General features: G+C 39.9%; 1 protein-coding gene across 2 annotated transcripts in view; it reads left to right on the top strand.

Annotated features, from left to right (window-relative positions):
- Positions 1-15,249, top strand: part of STK32C (serine/threonine kinase 32C) — a 244,738-nt gene that overhangs the window by 138,818 nt on the left and 90,671 nt on the right. For both annotated transcript variants that reach the window (XR_012640326.1, XM_074959121.1), the window contains exon 2: positions 3,907-3,962. Coding sequence is in view for 1 of the 2 variants with exons in the window: in XM_074959121.1 (XP_074815222.1) it covers positions 3,907-3,962 (56 nt within the window). In the remaining variant the exon portion in view is untranslated. The remainder of the gene's footprint in view (positions 1-3,906; positions 3,963-15,249) is intronic.

Below are 15,249 nucleotides of genomic sequence, written 5' to 3' on the forward strand. Positions count from 1 at the left end.
AGAGCTGAGTGAAGACCTCAGGATTGGTAACAATATTTTGTTCTTTGGTCCTAATCCAAGAATCTTTTGCAGCCATTGGGCTTTGGATCAGGGCCCTAGAAAGGAAAGACATTTATTTGGTTTAAGGAACTAGCCAGGGACTCAAGAGATCTGTGTTCAATTCCTGGCTCTTCCACAGTCTTCCTGTGTGACCTTGGGCTCTCAGTTCTCCACTGGTAAAATGGGGACAGTAATACCTCTCCATCTCCCAGGGATGTAGTGATGATACATTTATTAATGTCCAGTGATCAGTGATGACATATCTGCCAAATGGGTATCCCTGTGGGACACAATCTATAACATCTTTGTCGATTGTGTTGGGTATACGAAATGTGTCATACAGGCTGGTTCAATTATAATGGCCTTGAAATATTAAATCTCCTTGATGTCAAGTGATAAGTGCATGCTGCACTCTTAGATAACCTGCAGTCTGGGTCAAAAAAGGCCAGTTATAGGTCAGCTTGCAGAATGCTCTAACACAGACTCCAGCAAATGGAAAATATGTGGTTTGACTGTAGAGCAGAGGAACTACAGGCCCTTGCTGATAATCATGACTTGAAGGGTTTCTGTGAGGTGGTCAAAGCTGTGTATGGGTCTACTCAATCTGCCTTAGCACCATAACAAATGCTGATGATGAATCTGTCATCACAGATCGTAATGCGATCCACCAATGGTGGTGTGAACATTTTAGCAAACTACTTAATCATTCATCTACTGTTTCTGAGAAGTCGCTGGATAATGTCCATAAACTGCCTACATCTTCTGCACTTGCCTATCCACCCACCCAAGCTGAGGTGTTGATAGCTGTTCAAGTAATGAAAAATAATAAATCCCCTGGTCCCAATTCCATTCCAGCTGAGGGTTTCAAACATGGAGGAAATTGTCTCAGTTGACAAGCTCTTTGAATTTTTTACATTAAGTTATACTGCCACAACTGAAAGATACCAACATTGTCACAATATATAAGTGTAAAGGCTCAAAGAGTGACTGTAGTAACTACCATGGTACCTCCTTGCTCTCCGTGGCTGACAAGATTCTTGCACAGATCCTGTTGAACTGACTTGTGACCCAAATAATCGACAACATTCTATCTGAGTCACAGTGTGGCTTTCATGCTCAGCAAGCATGATTTTCATCATTTGACAACTACAGGAAAATTCATAACATGCTTTTCATCATTCGACAATTACAAGAAAAATGTCGTGAATAGCACCAACATCTTGTTTCTCAATCTAACTAAGGCATTTGATAGGGTCAGCTGCACTGCCCTCTGGAAATTGCTGAGTAAATTTGGATGTCCAGACACATTTATTAACATCATTCAGCAATTCCATGAAGGCATTGCTGGAAGACCTAGTGCAAACATATATATTTCCAATCATGAATGGGGTGACGCAGGGATGTGTCCTCGCTGCTAGCCATTTTGGTCTTTTATTTGCTGCGATGCTAGAGGAAACCCTTTGTGATGCTTCAGATGGTGTCTTTATACACTTCTGCACTGGTAGGCTCTTCAGTCTTTCCCATCTACATGCAAACACCAAGGTGATAGGAACATTGCTCCAGGAACTGCTCTATGCTGATAATTGTGCCTTGATGGCACACTCTGAAGCAGCACTACAATTTCTTGCAAACTGCTTTGCTGCGGCGCCTCATAACTTTGGCCCCACCATCATCTGAATGAAAACTGAGGTTATATACCAGCTAGCTCCTCAACAACCTTACCAAGACCTGTCAATAAGACTGGAAGGTACCACGCCCTATGCTGTCAGTTTACCTATTTCAACAGCATGTTGAACAATGAAGCAACAGTTGACCATGAATTAAGAAAGCCAGCGCCACGTATGGTCACTTCTATCACTTAATCTGGAAGCAACATGGAATCTGTATACAGACAAAAGTCAAAGTCCATGATGTCCTCATCACATTGCTCTACTGGTGTGAAACATGGACCTGTTTTCAATGACACATTAAAAAGCTTGAGAGGTTCTACTTGCAATACCTACAATGATTGCTGGACATCAAATGGCAGGACCAGGTTTCCAACACTGAAGTCCTGGTGAAAGCTGGTTTGGTCAGCATCAAGGCTCATTTGGTCTGTGCCCAACTGAGATGGACTAGCTTTGTAATTCGAATGCCTGAGACCCATCTATCAAAATAAGTTTTATATTCTGAATTAAGCTCTGGCCATCGTAAGCGTTGAGGTCAGATTCAATACTTCAAAGACACCCTGAAAGAAAATTTTCTATTCAACCTTTGAGCAACTGTCGATTGATCATATTGCGTGGCACCACACCATAAGGGTGGGTATCCACAACTTTGAGAAAAATCACATAGAGCAGCAGGACACACAGCTCCAGCCACAGGAACAATGTGCGGGTCAATCAACACAACTAGGCAAATGGCTCTGTGGCCAGTGGGGTAATGTTGTTCTTCCTGAATTGGTCTATGGAGTCATGCAAAGACCCATTTGTACAAAATTATGATTGTCAACATTGCCCTTGAAATTGAGGTGACCATCATCATCAGAGATAATATGTTTGTTAATGTCACTGAGGTATTCAAAATCAATGGTACTGGGAGATATATCATTATTTAGGTAGACAGAAGGACTACATAGCACCTTTCATTTGAGATTAATTTTTGGAGAGATTAGATCACAGCAGTAATTTAGTAATCATAATTTTATAGTTGCTATGGCTGCTGACATAGCAACATTGCACTTAAAGTATTAGATTAACACTTTCACCACTCCCCATTATTTTTCATTATGTCTCTGGAATCACTAGCAGCTAAAGTACAGACGGATACAAAAATCCAGAGAACAGAAGTCAATGGCCCATCCTTAATATGTTGGCTTCTTGATAGAGCAAGTAATAGCCAAACTGGCTGCAGCACTTGCATGCACAGTAATAAACTCTTCATGTACAAGAACAGCAGCCACCTGTAACTATAGATTACAAAAGCAATGGGATATTTTTAGCAGTGGGACTTGTTTGTATTGTGTCCCTGAGCCCTCCCTCCATACAACTCTTAACACACGCATGCACTCATTCACTGTCTCCGTTTTGTTAGGTTAAGTTTTTGTGTTTTGTGGGTTTTTTTTTTACTTGTGATACATCAGTTTAATATTGGTATGTAACTTAACGAACTGTTATTTATATATTACTATACATGTCTATAAGTGCCTATCCTCATACTCTGTGGACATTATCCTGAAATCAATTGAGTTTTAGTTGTTTTTTAAAATCTCGATATACATTTAAAAATTTTTAAAAATTAAACACACAACTATACTAGAGAGCATTTTCTGTACAATTTGTGGGTGAAAGTCAAACAACATCAGTTGAGAAAGAGGACTCGATAAAGGACTGTTCAGAGGCCAGTCCGAGTCACTACAGTACAACACAATTCTATGACACCAACACAGAATAGTACCATACTCCACATGTAGTTTCATTAAAATCAACTCCTCATGGAATGAGGTATTGCTCACTATAAGAGTATCAAAGTTGGGTCCTTTTACTTTTGTAGATAGAGGGCATGAGACATCCAGGAACCGGGAGTAAAAGGAACTTTAGGAGTCAGAAACTAGAAGATTCTGGCCATTAACAAGCTAAGGGGGACTGAGTCCCTAAAGCAGTTACCTTTAAAGCTGATACAAAGGGCCCATCCCACTGGTTTTCTTTAAACAAAACTCTTCTCTGGAACATACTGATCTTTCGGCAAGAACTTGTCCAACTGGTAAAATGTACTTTTTATCAATTACTCATCTCTTTCCCTTTTTTTCTTTTTAAGTTTTTTTTTAAGAAGTTGGTAGGAAAATATCTGGAAATGAGAAACTAAAACTCCTTTGTTTTTACTTTGTAGTGAATTTTGACCACTTCCAGATACTCCGAGCAATCGGGAAGGGAAGCTTTGGCAAGGTAAGTTAGAAGTTGAATTTATTCATGAGCTCAGTAAGGTGCATTGTAACTAAAAACAAATTATGCACAAACTATTTATTGTAGCAAGAATAATAATCCTGAAAGTGAATTTTTCTTGTATGATGGGTGGTAAGTAGAGGTGGGCAAATTTTTAGTCAAGAAAATATTTCATTGACATTGGCACATCTGTAAACTTGCAGCATTTTTGAGATGCTAAATTTCAAATTTCACACAATTCATTTTTTAACTACTAGAATAACTGAAAATTCCATGGCAAAACTATGTATTATATTTTTTGTTTCCAAGCTGGGTTTGTTGGTTGTGATTGCTCATTATAATCTAGGTATACTTGGTCCTGCCTCAGTGCAGGAGGATGGAGTAGATGACTTCTCAAGGTACCTTCCAGCCCTACATTTCCATGATAAGTCCCATGGTACTGCATCTGGTTTCTTAATTGGGTGAGCTGACATCATGTGATCAGGAGGGTTCTCAGAAGCCATTTGGTCTCTATTTCTCTGAGCAACTAGTTGTAGTTAAGGGGGCTGTTTGTTTATTGTTTTGAGAAATAATAAATATAGTATGTGTGGGGCATGTTTAAAAATCAGAGCAGCACTAGTGTTTGATGCTTGCTTTGTTTCCTAATTTAGACATCTTTGTCATCAAGATAGATAATTGAAAAAGATACATACATTAATTATAAAATATTATAAATAATATTGCATATGTGTGTGTGTTCATTCTTTCCTGAACAATTATTACATTTCTGGTGTTGCCTGAATTACATTGACATGAGTTTAGGCCACTGTGCTTCTGTCTTTGATATTTATATTCTGCACAGTTTATTTTTCACCACATGCCATGTGTGTCCTTGCATTGAGGGTATCCACCCTCTAACTTTGAGCTGACAGGAGCTTGTTGCAGTGCCATATTTCTTCTGCTGCCTACATCACATTTAGTTTAGTGTGTCCTAAGGGCAACTTCCCTCTGAAATCTCCTCTGATCAACTGAGGCATCTGCAAACGATTAAGAGCAAAAATAGCAGTGGTTTTAACACATTGGGAAAATTGCCAAATTTGGCTACCACAGCACCACTACATGACAGTTTGCAAGTGTGAAGCTTTGTGCGAAAGGTGAATTTCACAAGCTGGTGTCTTGCGGGTGAGGGCAGGGAAATGGGTCCTTGAAGTTTTGCAAAATATGAAATGTTGAAGTTTTTGCAAAGTACATAACAGATGAGCAAAGAATGCTGCAACCCAGTTTTCACCAGCTTCACCTTCCCCTAGTAATAACCTAGGAAATAATCAGAGTACTGGCAAGGAAGCTGTTATTCTTTTCTTTTTGTTTTTATGCATCAAATACTGAGGGCCAGAGTCTGACTGTCTTATTTTGGTTAGCACTTTACTCCATGAATATCTCCATTGAACTCACTGGGACTATTTGGAATAGAATTAAGTTCTATTTAGTGTGAATAAAGGGATCAGAATATGGCCCTTAAGATGAAACCTGCTGGGCAATCAGTTTTGTTCTCCCTTTATTTGTACCCACCTATTACCATGGTATCTGAGTTCTGTAATATAGGGCAAGTACTATATATGGATAACCAGAACTATAATGCTCAATGTGTACCAAGCTCTACCCTCCTTGCTAAGCTTCAGTAATGTGGTTGGGTGTTAGGGAACTCTACAGAAGCAAAGATGGGAGGATTTCTCTCCCCGAAGCACCGTGGGTCTCATTTTGCCAATATGGCCATGTTTTCATACGGTTTTTTAAAACTGTATGTTAAAATATTAAAATCTACAGAGTGACAAGCCAGAGGAAGCAATTGGGAATGAAAAAAACCAACTGTTGCCTTGATGAGACATGACATAACTTGCATAAAATTACAGAAGTTATATCGACCCAACAAAACAAAAGAGCCACTATTTTAATGTTTCCCAACAAAAATATTATCTTGTGTTTCCCCTGTGGATACACAGCAACAGGTCATTGACCAACACTGAGAGCTATCAAATTCGTCATTCTGACACACTAAGGACTGGATCCACTCACATGGACTCCTGCTGGATTCATTGTGAGTCCACGTGGGATGGGGGCTAGTAATGATGTATCATCATAGTGAACTACTATGTAAATCAGAGAGGAGGTTGTTCTGAAATGAAAACAGACATATTTTCAGTCATAGGTTATAAAATAATTAATGTCTCAAGCAGAAAAGAATAAACATGAAGAGGTAAAATGTCACATTTCTAAGATGGTGTTACAAACACTGGAGAATGAATAAAAAACTGTAGAGGGAAGAACCTCTGGTGGTGTAAATTGTCATAACTCCTTTGAAATCAATGGACCTATGTCAATTTACACCAGTTGAGGATCTGTCCCTAGATTTGTACAAACATTAAGGGAAAGTCCTCTGAAATTTTCACTGGTTAGGCAGTTGAAGTGCTGTGACAGCTGCTTATGACATTGATCATACCGGAACTTACTGTTACTTTGTGTTTCCTGCAGTCTGCCTGTTGTATCCTCCTGTTGTCTCTTATCTTATTTTGTGAACTCTTCAGGGAAGGGACCATCTTTTTGTTACACAGTGCTCAGCACAGCAGGGCTGGGCCCTTTAGGTGATTCTTCAACACACAAAAAAAAAAATAATAAATTAACCAGGGTTTTATGTAAAGTATGTCTTGCTCTCACATACAGTGGGAAAATTAGTGTCCAGAAGGTTAAGAGTGCTTATTAATGTTACAACCAAAGCATTTTAATCCTGTTAATTAGGTTCCATTTCTCAATCTTGAAAAAATATAACTTTATTATGGTTGTTTAAACTTTTGGGTGGTTATAGCTGATATTTAATTATGGTCTTTGAGAATATATGAAGTTACTTTGTGTTAAGTAAAATAGATCTAATATTTTAAAAATCTCCCCTGCTGTCAGATTTAACCTGCTACACTTAATGTAATTTTCTTAATTATTTAAGGATATATAAAGTGAAAAAGCCTGTTATTAGCTATATAAAACTGTGCCAGAGAAGTTGAAGCATGAATGTTTTATCGTTGTGTCTGTAACCCTCTTTCACTATTTAGTTACTATAGACATAGAGACAATAGAATTTCCATCAAGGCAAAATGAATGAGATAAAGAGATTTATTTTTTTAGTGTGATAGGAGAGGCCTACAATTTACTTTCACCATAAAGTTCTGAATTCCTTGAACAATATCCTGTAATTCTAAGATGTATTTGGGGTGCTTTGCTAAATAGATAGATTTAATATTTAGATTTCACTTAGTATGTGAATTAGTAACAAGTGCAAAATTTAGCAATGTAGCCCCTCAATTTGTTACCGAAGATCAGAGGTATGAAGGTGCTGAAATACTTGTACATGCTTTGACCATAAAAGGTATTATAAATGTCCTCTGATGACTCTGTCATGTTATCTTGCATAGAGAACTAGGCAGAACAAAATGTCTGCCTTTCAGCCTATAACATGCACAGTGATTTAGATTCATAGGCTCTGGCAGTGTCTTCAGTTCTGCCCCTAAAGAGCACATCAGGTAATGTTGCTAACAGATATTTTTCCTTATAGAGCAATTTACTGATTCTGGAGGCTGTGAACAGCTTAACATCAGTGCCTGCTGCCGTGGTAAATGATGCATTGTGTCCTTAGCTTTCAAATTTAGTTTGCTTTTGTGAAAGCAGTATATGTAGCCCACAATGGGCAATGGAAGTATTCCCCTGATGGAAAAGCACCAAAAAGCTGATGTAATTGGCCCTACTCTGCCCTCTCCAGTAGGCCCCAGCATAGCCGTCTTGCCAGGGCAGGTACTGTAAGACTGCAATTCATGCTGGCCTTAATGTGCACAGAATGTGACATAGAAACATCCTGATAACATACACCCCTTTTCTGTAGCCACCCTCTGCTTTACTTAGATTGTAAGCTCTTGGGGGCAGAGACTGTCTTTTTTTGTTCTGTGTTTGTTCAGTGCTTAGCACAGTGAGGTCCTGGTCCATCGCTGGGGCTCCTAGGTGCTACGGTAATACAATATAATAATAATTATAATTATAACAACAACAAGCTGGTAACAGGGAGGAAGTGTGGCACACAAACACCTGTTATTACTGTATACCATTGCAGGATCACTTCTGTACTGGGATGACTCTCCTGGAGCCAGGTTTATAGCCACTTGACATTAGCAGTTTGCTGCAAGCAGCCATGCTACACCCAATAATCTGGCCCAGTGTCGTTTACCAGATAGTGTTCCTAAAACTATCTTTAAGAACTACACAGACAGGAATTTTCACAGCTAGGTGACACTGGATTTTCACTTTCTGGTCATGACACAAATTTTAGACATGGTTTGAATCTCAGATGTGAGGCCATGCTTCACTATGTGGTTGCATTCCTTAGGGAGTTTTTCAGGCTACACAGTGATGTGTGCCCTTGTATCTGAAATGAGAACGGAGCTGTTTCTCTCTATTCAATGCTTTTTTCATGGGCAATGTGTTCTGGGCAGGGAGCACCCAGACTTTGCCAGTAAAGGGTTGCATTGACAACTTGTCTAGAACCTGAGGGCTGCATCTTTAGTAATTTGCATTACATGGAGCAGATCATTTCTGGATATGAAGGTGTGACCCATGGAGATTATGAGTTCTAACATACAACATGACCCTCAGAGGCTACAGGGGAAATTCTGATCTCAGCTATCCCAGTGGAAATCTGGATCACTCCTCTCACTACAGTGAAGTTAACTCCATGTTTATACTGGTGTAACTGAGATCAAAGTCTGGCCCTACAAGTACCAACACATAGTGATCTATCTTGATCTAAGCATCTTTGCACTTGTATCAAGAGAGAGGACCATGTTGAATGGTGGCTGTGAGTTGCTTTGTAGAACTCGAGAGATCTCACTTAGTCAATAGGTCATGCTTTGGCTAGACCAGCTCTGAGCAGGTAATAGAATGAGTGCATTTGTTTATTGAGTTGTTTGTAAATATTCTGGGTACGGTAGAAAATGAAGGAGCCAGGCTGCAGTTCAGAGCCTCCAAAAGGCTATTATTCAGTTCCGAAAACTGAAGAAAAGATTTGGGATTTTGTAGCAATGAGACAAAAATGAATGGGTAAAATACAATTAGACATTGAGCAGCAGTGAAAAGAGGATGTACTAAATAATATATGTTGGTTTGCAGCTATAATACTCTTCACCAAGAAACTAGGCGAAGCAGGAAGGAAGAGCGTTGTCTATTGTGAAAACATAATTAGGTCACAGCTGATGGTTTTTTAAAAGTGTTTTTGATAAATATGCATCTAGTCCTGGACATTAATTAGTGGATTTAAAATTAAAAACATGATTGCTCTGCTAATCCAAAAGATGAAAGTAAAAGCTCCAAATATCTTGGAATGTTAGGATCCTAACGTATAATCTATTTGTGAGTCATGGAATGGGTTTTGGCGTAATTGTATGACTTCTGTTTCCAGAAGGACTGTGTAACCTTTCAATTCAACATCCCAAAATGTGGGATAGTGAAACAAAATCTGCAGGGACAGGCAGCAGTATATGCCAGCATTGGTTCCCACCAGCAAAGTGTGGGCCAGTCTGTTATTAGTAAAAGTTGATTTTTACTGAATAGAGAAGTTAAAGGAACTAATGAAAGAATGTTAAGAAGTACAGTGTATTCAAGGTACTTATTAATGCAGTCAAGGCAGAAAATAGGGGAGGGAAAAACACTCAAGCTACAAATTTACATAACAGTAATTTTAAAGTGGAAGGGTGGGTCAGTATCACAGAGAGAACAGAAACTTTGGGAGGAGGCCAATCTGTTATTTCAAGGTCAGTTTCCTATCTTGTGATTTGCAATCACCTTATATGAGAACTAACATGAATTCTTAAACCAAGTGATACATACATACAGGAGCAGCATGGGAAAAAAGGCAAAAGATTTAGTTAATTTTTGGTGGGAGGAAGAAAAGGGCTTAATTTAAAATAAAGAGTTTGCAGGTGACGTGGAATGGAAAAAGACTTGGGGATCCTGGGAAGCATGAATCTTCCATCTGTTTTAGGTCTGGAAGCCATCAGTGCAACATTAACCTTTTATACTGTATATTTCCTTATTACACACATGCTTCGTCATGCACAAGGCTTGCATGACCACATACTCGCTACGCTTTTTCATGTACATTGTAACTGCCCTAGTGGTGGTGGTGGTGGTGGGGACGGTAAAAGAATCATATTTAGCTCTTAGGCACAGTTTGCATGAGGAGACCTCACCCTCTGTTCTGAATCTAACCCCCTCCAAAGAAACAGAGATTGATTCTGACATGCAGTGACACTAAGCATTGTAAAAGTAATTAATCATACTTAAAATGTAATAAAATAAAATAAAAATGTTATCCCCAGGCAATACCACTTTGACTTTTGTGGAGCGACTCATAGGAGCTTCCTTTTTTAGCTTTCCTTGTTCAAAGGAAAAATAAGTCAAACCTAGAGCAGCATATCAGCCATCAGAGTTTTATATGTATTTTTAACAACATGCTGTGTTGATTCATATGTCATCTTTCTTAATATTTATTTCAATATGCTGAATTGCCCAAGGTACAGAGCAAAGTTATTTTACATGAAAATATCTTTCAGTTCTAATATGTATTTATGTACCTTGTAGAACTACCCACCCCCTAGAGCTTATATTTAAAGAGTGATATCATTATATTTATTTTTCTTTAACTACGTCTTGTATTTTATACAGTGCATGTGCTAATATGTGAACTGTGCTTCAGTTCATGTGATATCATGTGAGGCAGTGTTGTCTAGTGATAGTACCTTCAGCTGGGCATCTGATGACCAGTGCTCTATTTCCAGTTCTCTCACTAACCTGTGCAACTTTGGGAAAGTCACTTCACCCCTTGGTGCCTCTGCCTTTGTCTCTTTCTCTGGAGACTGTGAGCTCTTCAGTGCAAGGGCTGTGTGTACTGGGCAAAGCACAAGGGGGCCCAAAAATGTCCCTTCTTTTGAAGAGTGGAGGACCTGATATACCTAGGTCAAATGTGGTCATTCTCATCACATTTGTGATATTTATAGATTCATAGATATTTAAGTCAGAAGGGACCTTTATGATCATCTAGTCTGACCTTCTTCACAACGCAGGCCACAGAATTTCACCCATCACTCCTGCAAAAAACCTCACACCTATATCTATGCTATTGAAGTCCTCAAATCGTAGTTTAAAGACTTCAAGGAGCAGAGAATCCTCCAGCAAGTGACCCGTGCCCCATGCTACAGAGGAAGGTGAGGATTTGCTGAGGATGAGTTTAGTTGTCCTTAGTCGATCCGTGATCATGAGTCGATCCGTGATCATGCATAAGGTCATATTTACTGAAATCGGCATATTTAAATTTACAATGTGTCTTGCCATAGATTTTAAATAACAAAAATAGCCTAAATTACATTCTTTTAAAATATGCATAATACATTTTATGTAGAGATGTATACAAATCGATTTTTTTCTCACAGACTCTCCTCTGAGCAGATTGGCATTCAGACACCACCTTCAGAGTAAGCAAATACACTGGTACCAATGAAAGGATTGTTAGAATTGAATATGAGGCAGTGAGCCCCTGCGGGAATGGGAAACTACTATTATTTGTATTACATGTAAATACACCACTCCATGCCATATCCCCTAGCATAACCATTAGTAGAATGACAGGTTTCAGAGTAACAGCCGTGTTAGTCTGTATTCGTAAAAAGAAAAAAGAAAAGGAGTACTTGTGGCACCTTAGAGACTAACCAGTTTATTTGAGCATGAGCTTTCGTGAGCTACAGCTCACTTCATCGGATGAGCATGAGCTTTCGTGAGCTACAGCTCACTTCATCGGATGCTATGCATCCGATGAAGTGAGCTGTAGCTCACGAAAGCTCATGCTCAAATAAACTGGTTAGTCTCTAAGGTGCCACAAGTACTCCTTTTCTTTTTTCTTTTTTCATTAGTAGAATCTAACTAAAGCAAGTTGACAATTTTACCTCTCTCAGCAGCAACATCTCCAATGATGGATCTCTTGACAAAGAGATCACGAACAGGATACAGAAAGCTTCTTGGTCGCTAAGAAAGCTACACAACAAAGTCCTGAAATCCCACAACATAACCCTCTCAACAAAAATAAAACTGTACAATGCTTTTGTGCTCACATCTCTTAGTGAGACCTGGACACAATACAAATGGCATATCGAACAGCTAGAGGCCTTCCATATGCGGACTCTGGGCACCATTATGGGGATCCGGTGGCAGGACAAAATTACCAACCTGGAGGTTCCCCAAAAGTCAAATGCCACAAGCATCAAGGCCATGCTGCTGAATGCCCAACTACGCTGGGTTGGACACATCATTAGGATGCCTGAACATCGACTCCCCAGAAAATGTTTCTACGGAGAATTGGCACAGGGACACCGGAATTAAAGCTGCCCCAGAAAGCGCTACAAGGACAGCATCAAGAAAAGCACACACTTTGGTAAAATAAAACCAGATGATCTTGAGAAGGCTGCATCAAATAGATCAGCATGGCAACACACAGCACTCAGAGCTTTCCAAGCCTTTGAAGAGGACAGAAATAATTGACTGTTAGCTGCAAAGGAAAAGTGTCATACCACTGCTATAGCTACCAAGATGCTCACCAATGACTTTGTCTGCCCGATCTGCTCACGACCATGCGCATCACACTTTGGACTTCAGGGTCACTCCAGAATCCACAAAAAGAGATAGCATGGAAACATCATTGTTGTACTGACGGACTACATGAGAAATAGAATTGTGTATGGTGCAACATGGGCTGTTATGGCAGCCACTGCCCCTGCACTCATACTTTCTGTAGATTTGGTTTTGGGGGAGTAGTTGCAGATCCATGAGCCATGCCCTTCTCTGGCTTACCTGTGATCCAGTGCCAATTATCCATCCATGCTGCTTTGAAGAGAGGTATAACAGAGCAGTGCTGTGCAGTGCCAAAAGGTTCAGAGCCTCCCTGCATAGCATCTCCAAAACTGGAAATCTAGCTACTCCCCAGATTATGTCCACCTGGGAAGTGGTGAGTTTCCTAAGGGTTCAAGGCTAGATTTGTAAGGATATTTAGGTGCCTTGAGATGCAGATGGCACCTGGTGGGATTTTCAAAAATACCTAAGCACCAAATCTCATTGGGAGCTAGGTAACTGGGTGTTTTTGAAAAGCCCATTAGGTGCCTCTCTGCATCATATGGCACCTGAATACCTTTAAAAATCTGGCTCTGTTTTATAATCCCTAGTGCCAGACCTGTGGGGAAAACATTACTGAAGATTAATTTGTTCTTTCCTCTGCATTCCCTTTATGCAAGCTCCCTTAGCCAGTCAGAACCAGCCTTATGCCTCTTCCTTTATTTTAAATGGGAAAAGAGCGGGCTAGAGCTACGGGAAATTTATCTTTTTTTACTTTACTGCTATGGAAGAAAGGAAAATGTATCGGGAGTTCCTCAATATACGTTGAAGTCTCGCTCTGTCAACTGCTGGAAGCATGAGGCTAAATCACATGGAATGAGGACAGTATTGAAATGAAATATTACAGAGAGAACAAACATATCCAATAGAGGACCATTCATGGACAGTCTTCACATGGATGTGGGCACATTTCTTTCTTTCATTTCCCTTTTTTTTAAATCCAGGTGGTTATTTCTATAATTTTTAGCCTACATTATGTTACAATGGAAACTGTTGCAGTAAAAAGCTTTTTGTAATGGACAGGGTCCATTGAGAGGGAGTTTGAAAAAAAATCCTGCTTTTTAATGCACTAAGTTTAGCAGTTGGAGAAGTGCACAGCTATCTATGGGGAAACTGAGAGGAGTCATCGAGGATGACAAATACAAATAGATGCAATTATGTGAGAGTTGTGACAGAGAAGACAGTTATATTGCTATAAATACAGGCATGAAATTAAATTCATTAATATCTGGAGAGCAGCTTGCCCATTTCACTTAGTTTAAGTGCTGTCTTTGGGAAAAAGCAGTTGGCAGACATTTTGTAACCCACACACCTCTGTGAGTTAGAGCAACCACATGTACAGTTGTAGAATACCATGTACTTGAAAGCTTCCCTCACCTGTAGGATGTTGAAACTATCTGATCCCCTTTGTCATTCTAAGAAATCAAGCACATAAGTTGCATTTTGGGATGCAGATCAAAATTTGCACCTCGGTCCCCTTCGTAGTCTCCCCAGAAGCAACCTCTCAGGAATTAAGTGTCTTTCCCTCATCTGCCACAAGGTGGAATCTTGCAGTTCTTTCACTCTTAGACTGGTATCCAAGTCCACTACCCTGTGTCAACCAACCCTTATCACCCTGCATGCCCAGCTGCTTTCAGGCGCCTGCGTTTCCTCCCTTCGGGAATCTGTGACCTGTGACAGTGACCAACAGGTATTTTTATTTAGCAGTTAGAACAAAGCATGAGAGAAAAAAGGATTTAAAAACAACAAACAGCCTACATGTATAATCTTATGCTTTGCCACAAGCTAAGTTATATAGGCTTCTCTCTTAAGTTACAGGAACAGTACAGAACCAACTTACATTCTTCTAATAAATCCAGATGTTCCTCTGTGTTAGTCTGTGTTCTCCCCTTTTGGTGGAAAACAGGGTTTTAGAAAGTCCCTGCCTTCCCTTGTGGGTGTTTGGGTCCAATTACTTTATTGCTCACTAGTTTCTTTGTTCAGGCAGCGGGTGTGAAGTATCAATTTATGTCACACCCCTGAGTGACACAATTATACCGACCTAACCCCCGGTATAGACAGTGCTATGTTGACAGGAGAGCTTCTTCCATCGACATTGCTGCCTCCTCTCGGGGAGGTGGAGTACATATGCCGACAGGAGAAGTCCTTCTGACTGCGTAGGTAGCATCTTCACTAAGCGCTACAGAGGCACAACTGTGCCGCTGCAGCACCGTAAGTGTCGACAAGCCCTGAGACTGGATTTTTCCCAGTCAGTTGGAGCATCCAGCCGGGCCTATCCTGGAGAATGTCTTCAAGATGACTGCTCCACTGGTCGGGCAGTTAGACCCATTCAGTCTCAGTGGGTTGTAATCACTGGCCTTATGGCTGTGCCTCCCAGTAGGGTTCTGAAACTGTCTGATCCCCTTTGTCATTCTACGAAGTCAAGCATATAAGCTGCATTTTGAGATGCAGATCAAAATATTTAATTAATACAGACGCTTATGGGCACACAGACATTTATGGTCATATATCATAAAAGTATTTTCTATACTTTTTATAAAGTAATTTCTGACTAAGTTCACTG

Source organism: Natator depressus, chromosome 7 (genome assembly GCF_965152275.1).
Source record: "Natator depressus isolate rNatDep1 chromosome 7, rNatDep2.hap1, whole genome shotgun sequence".
In the NCBI taxonomy this organism is placed as follows: domain Eukaryota; kingdom Metazoa; phylum Chordata; order Testudines; family Cheloniidae; genus Natator; species Natator depressus.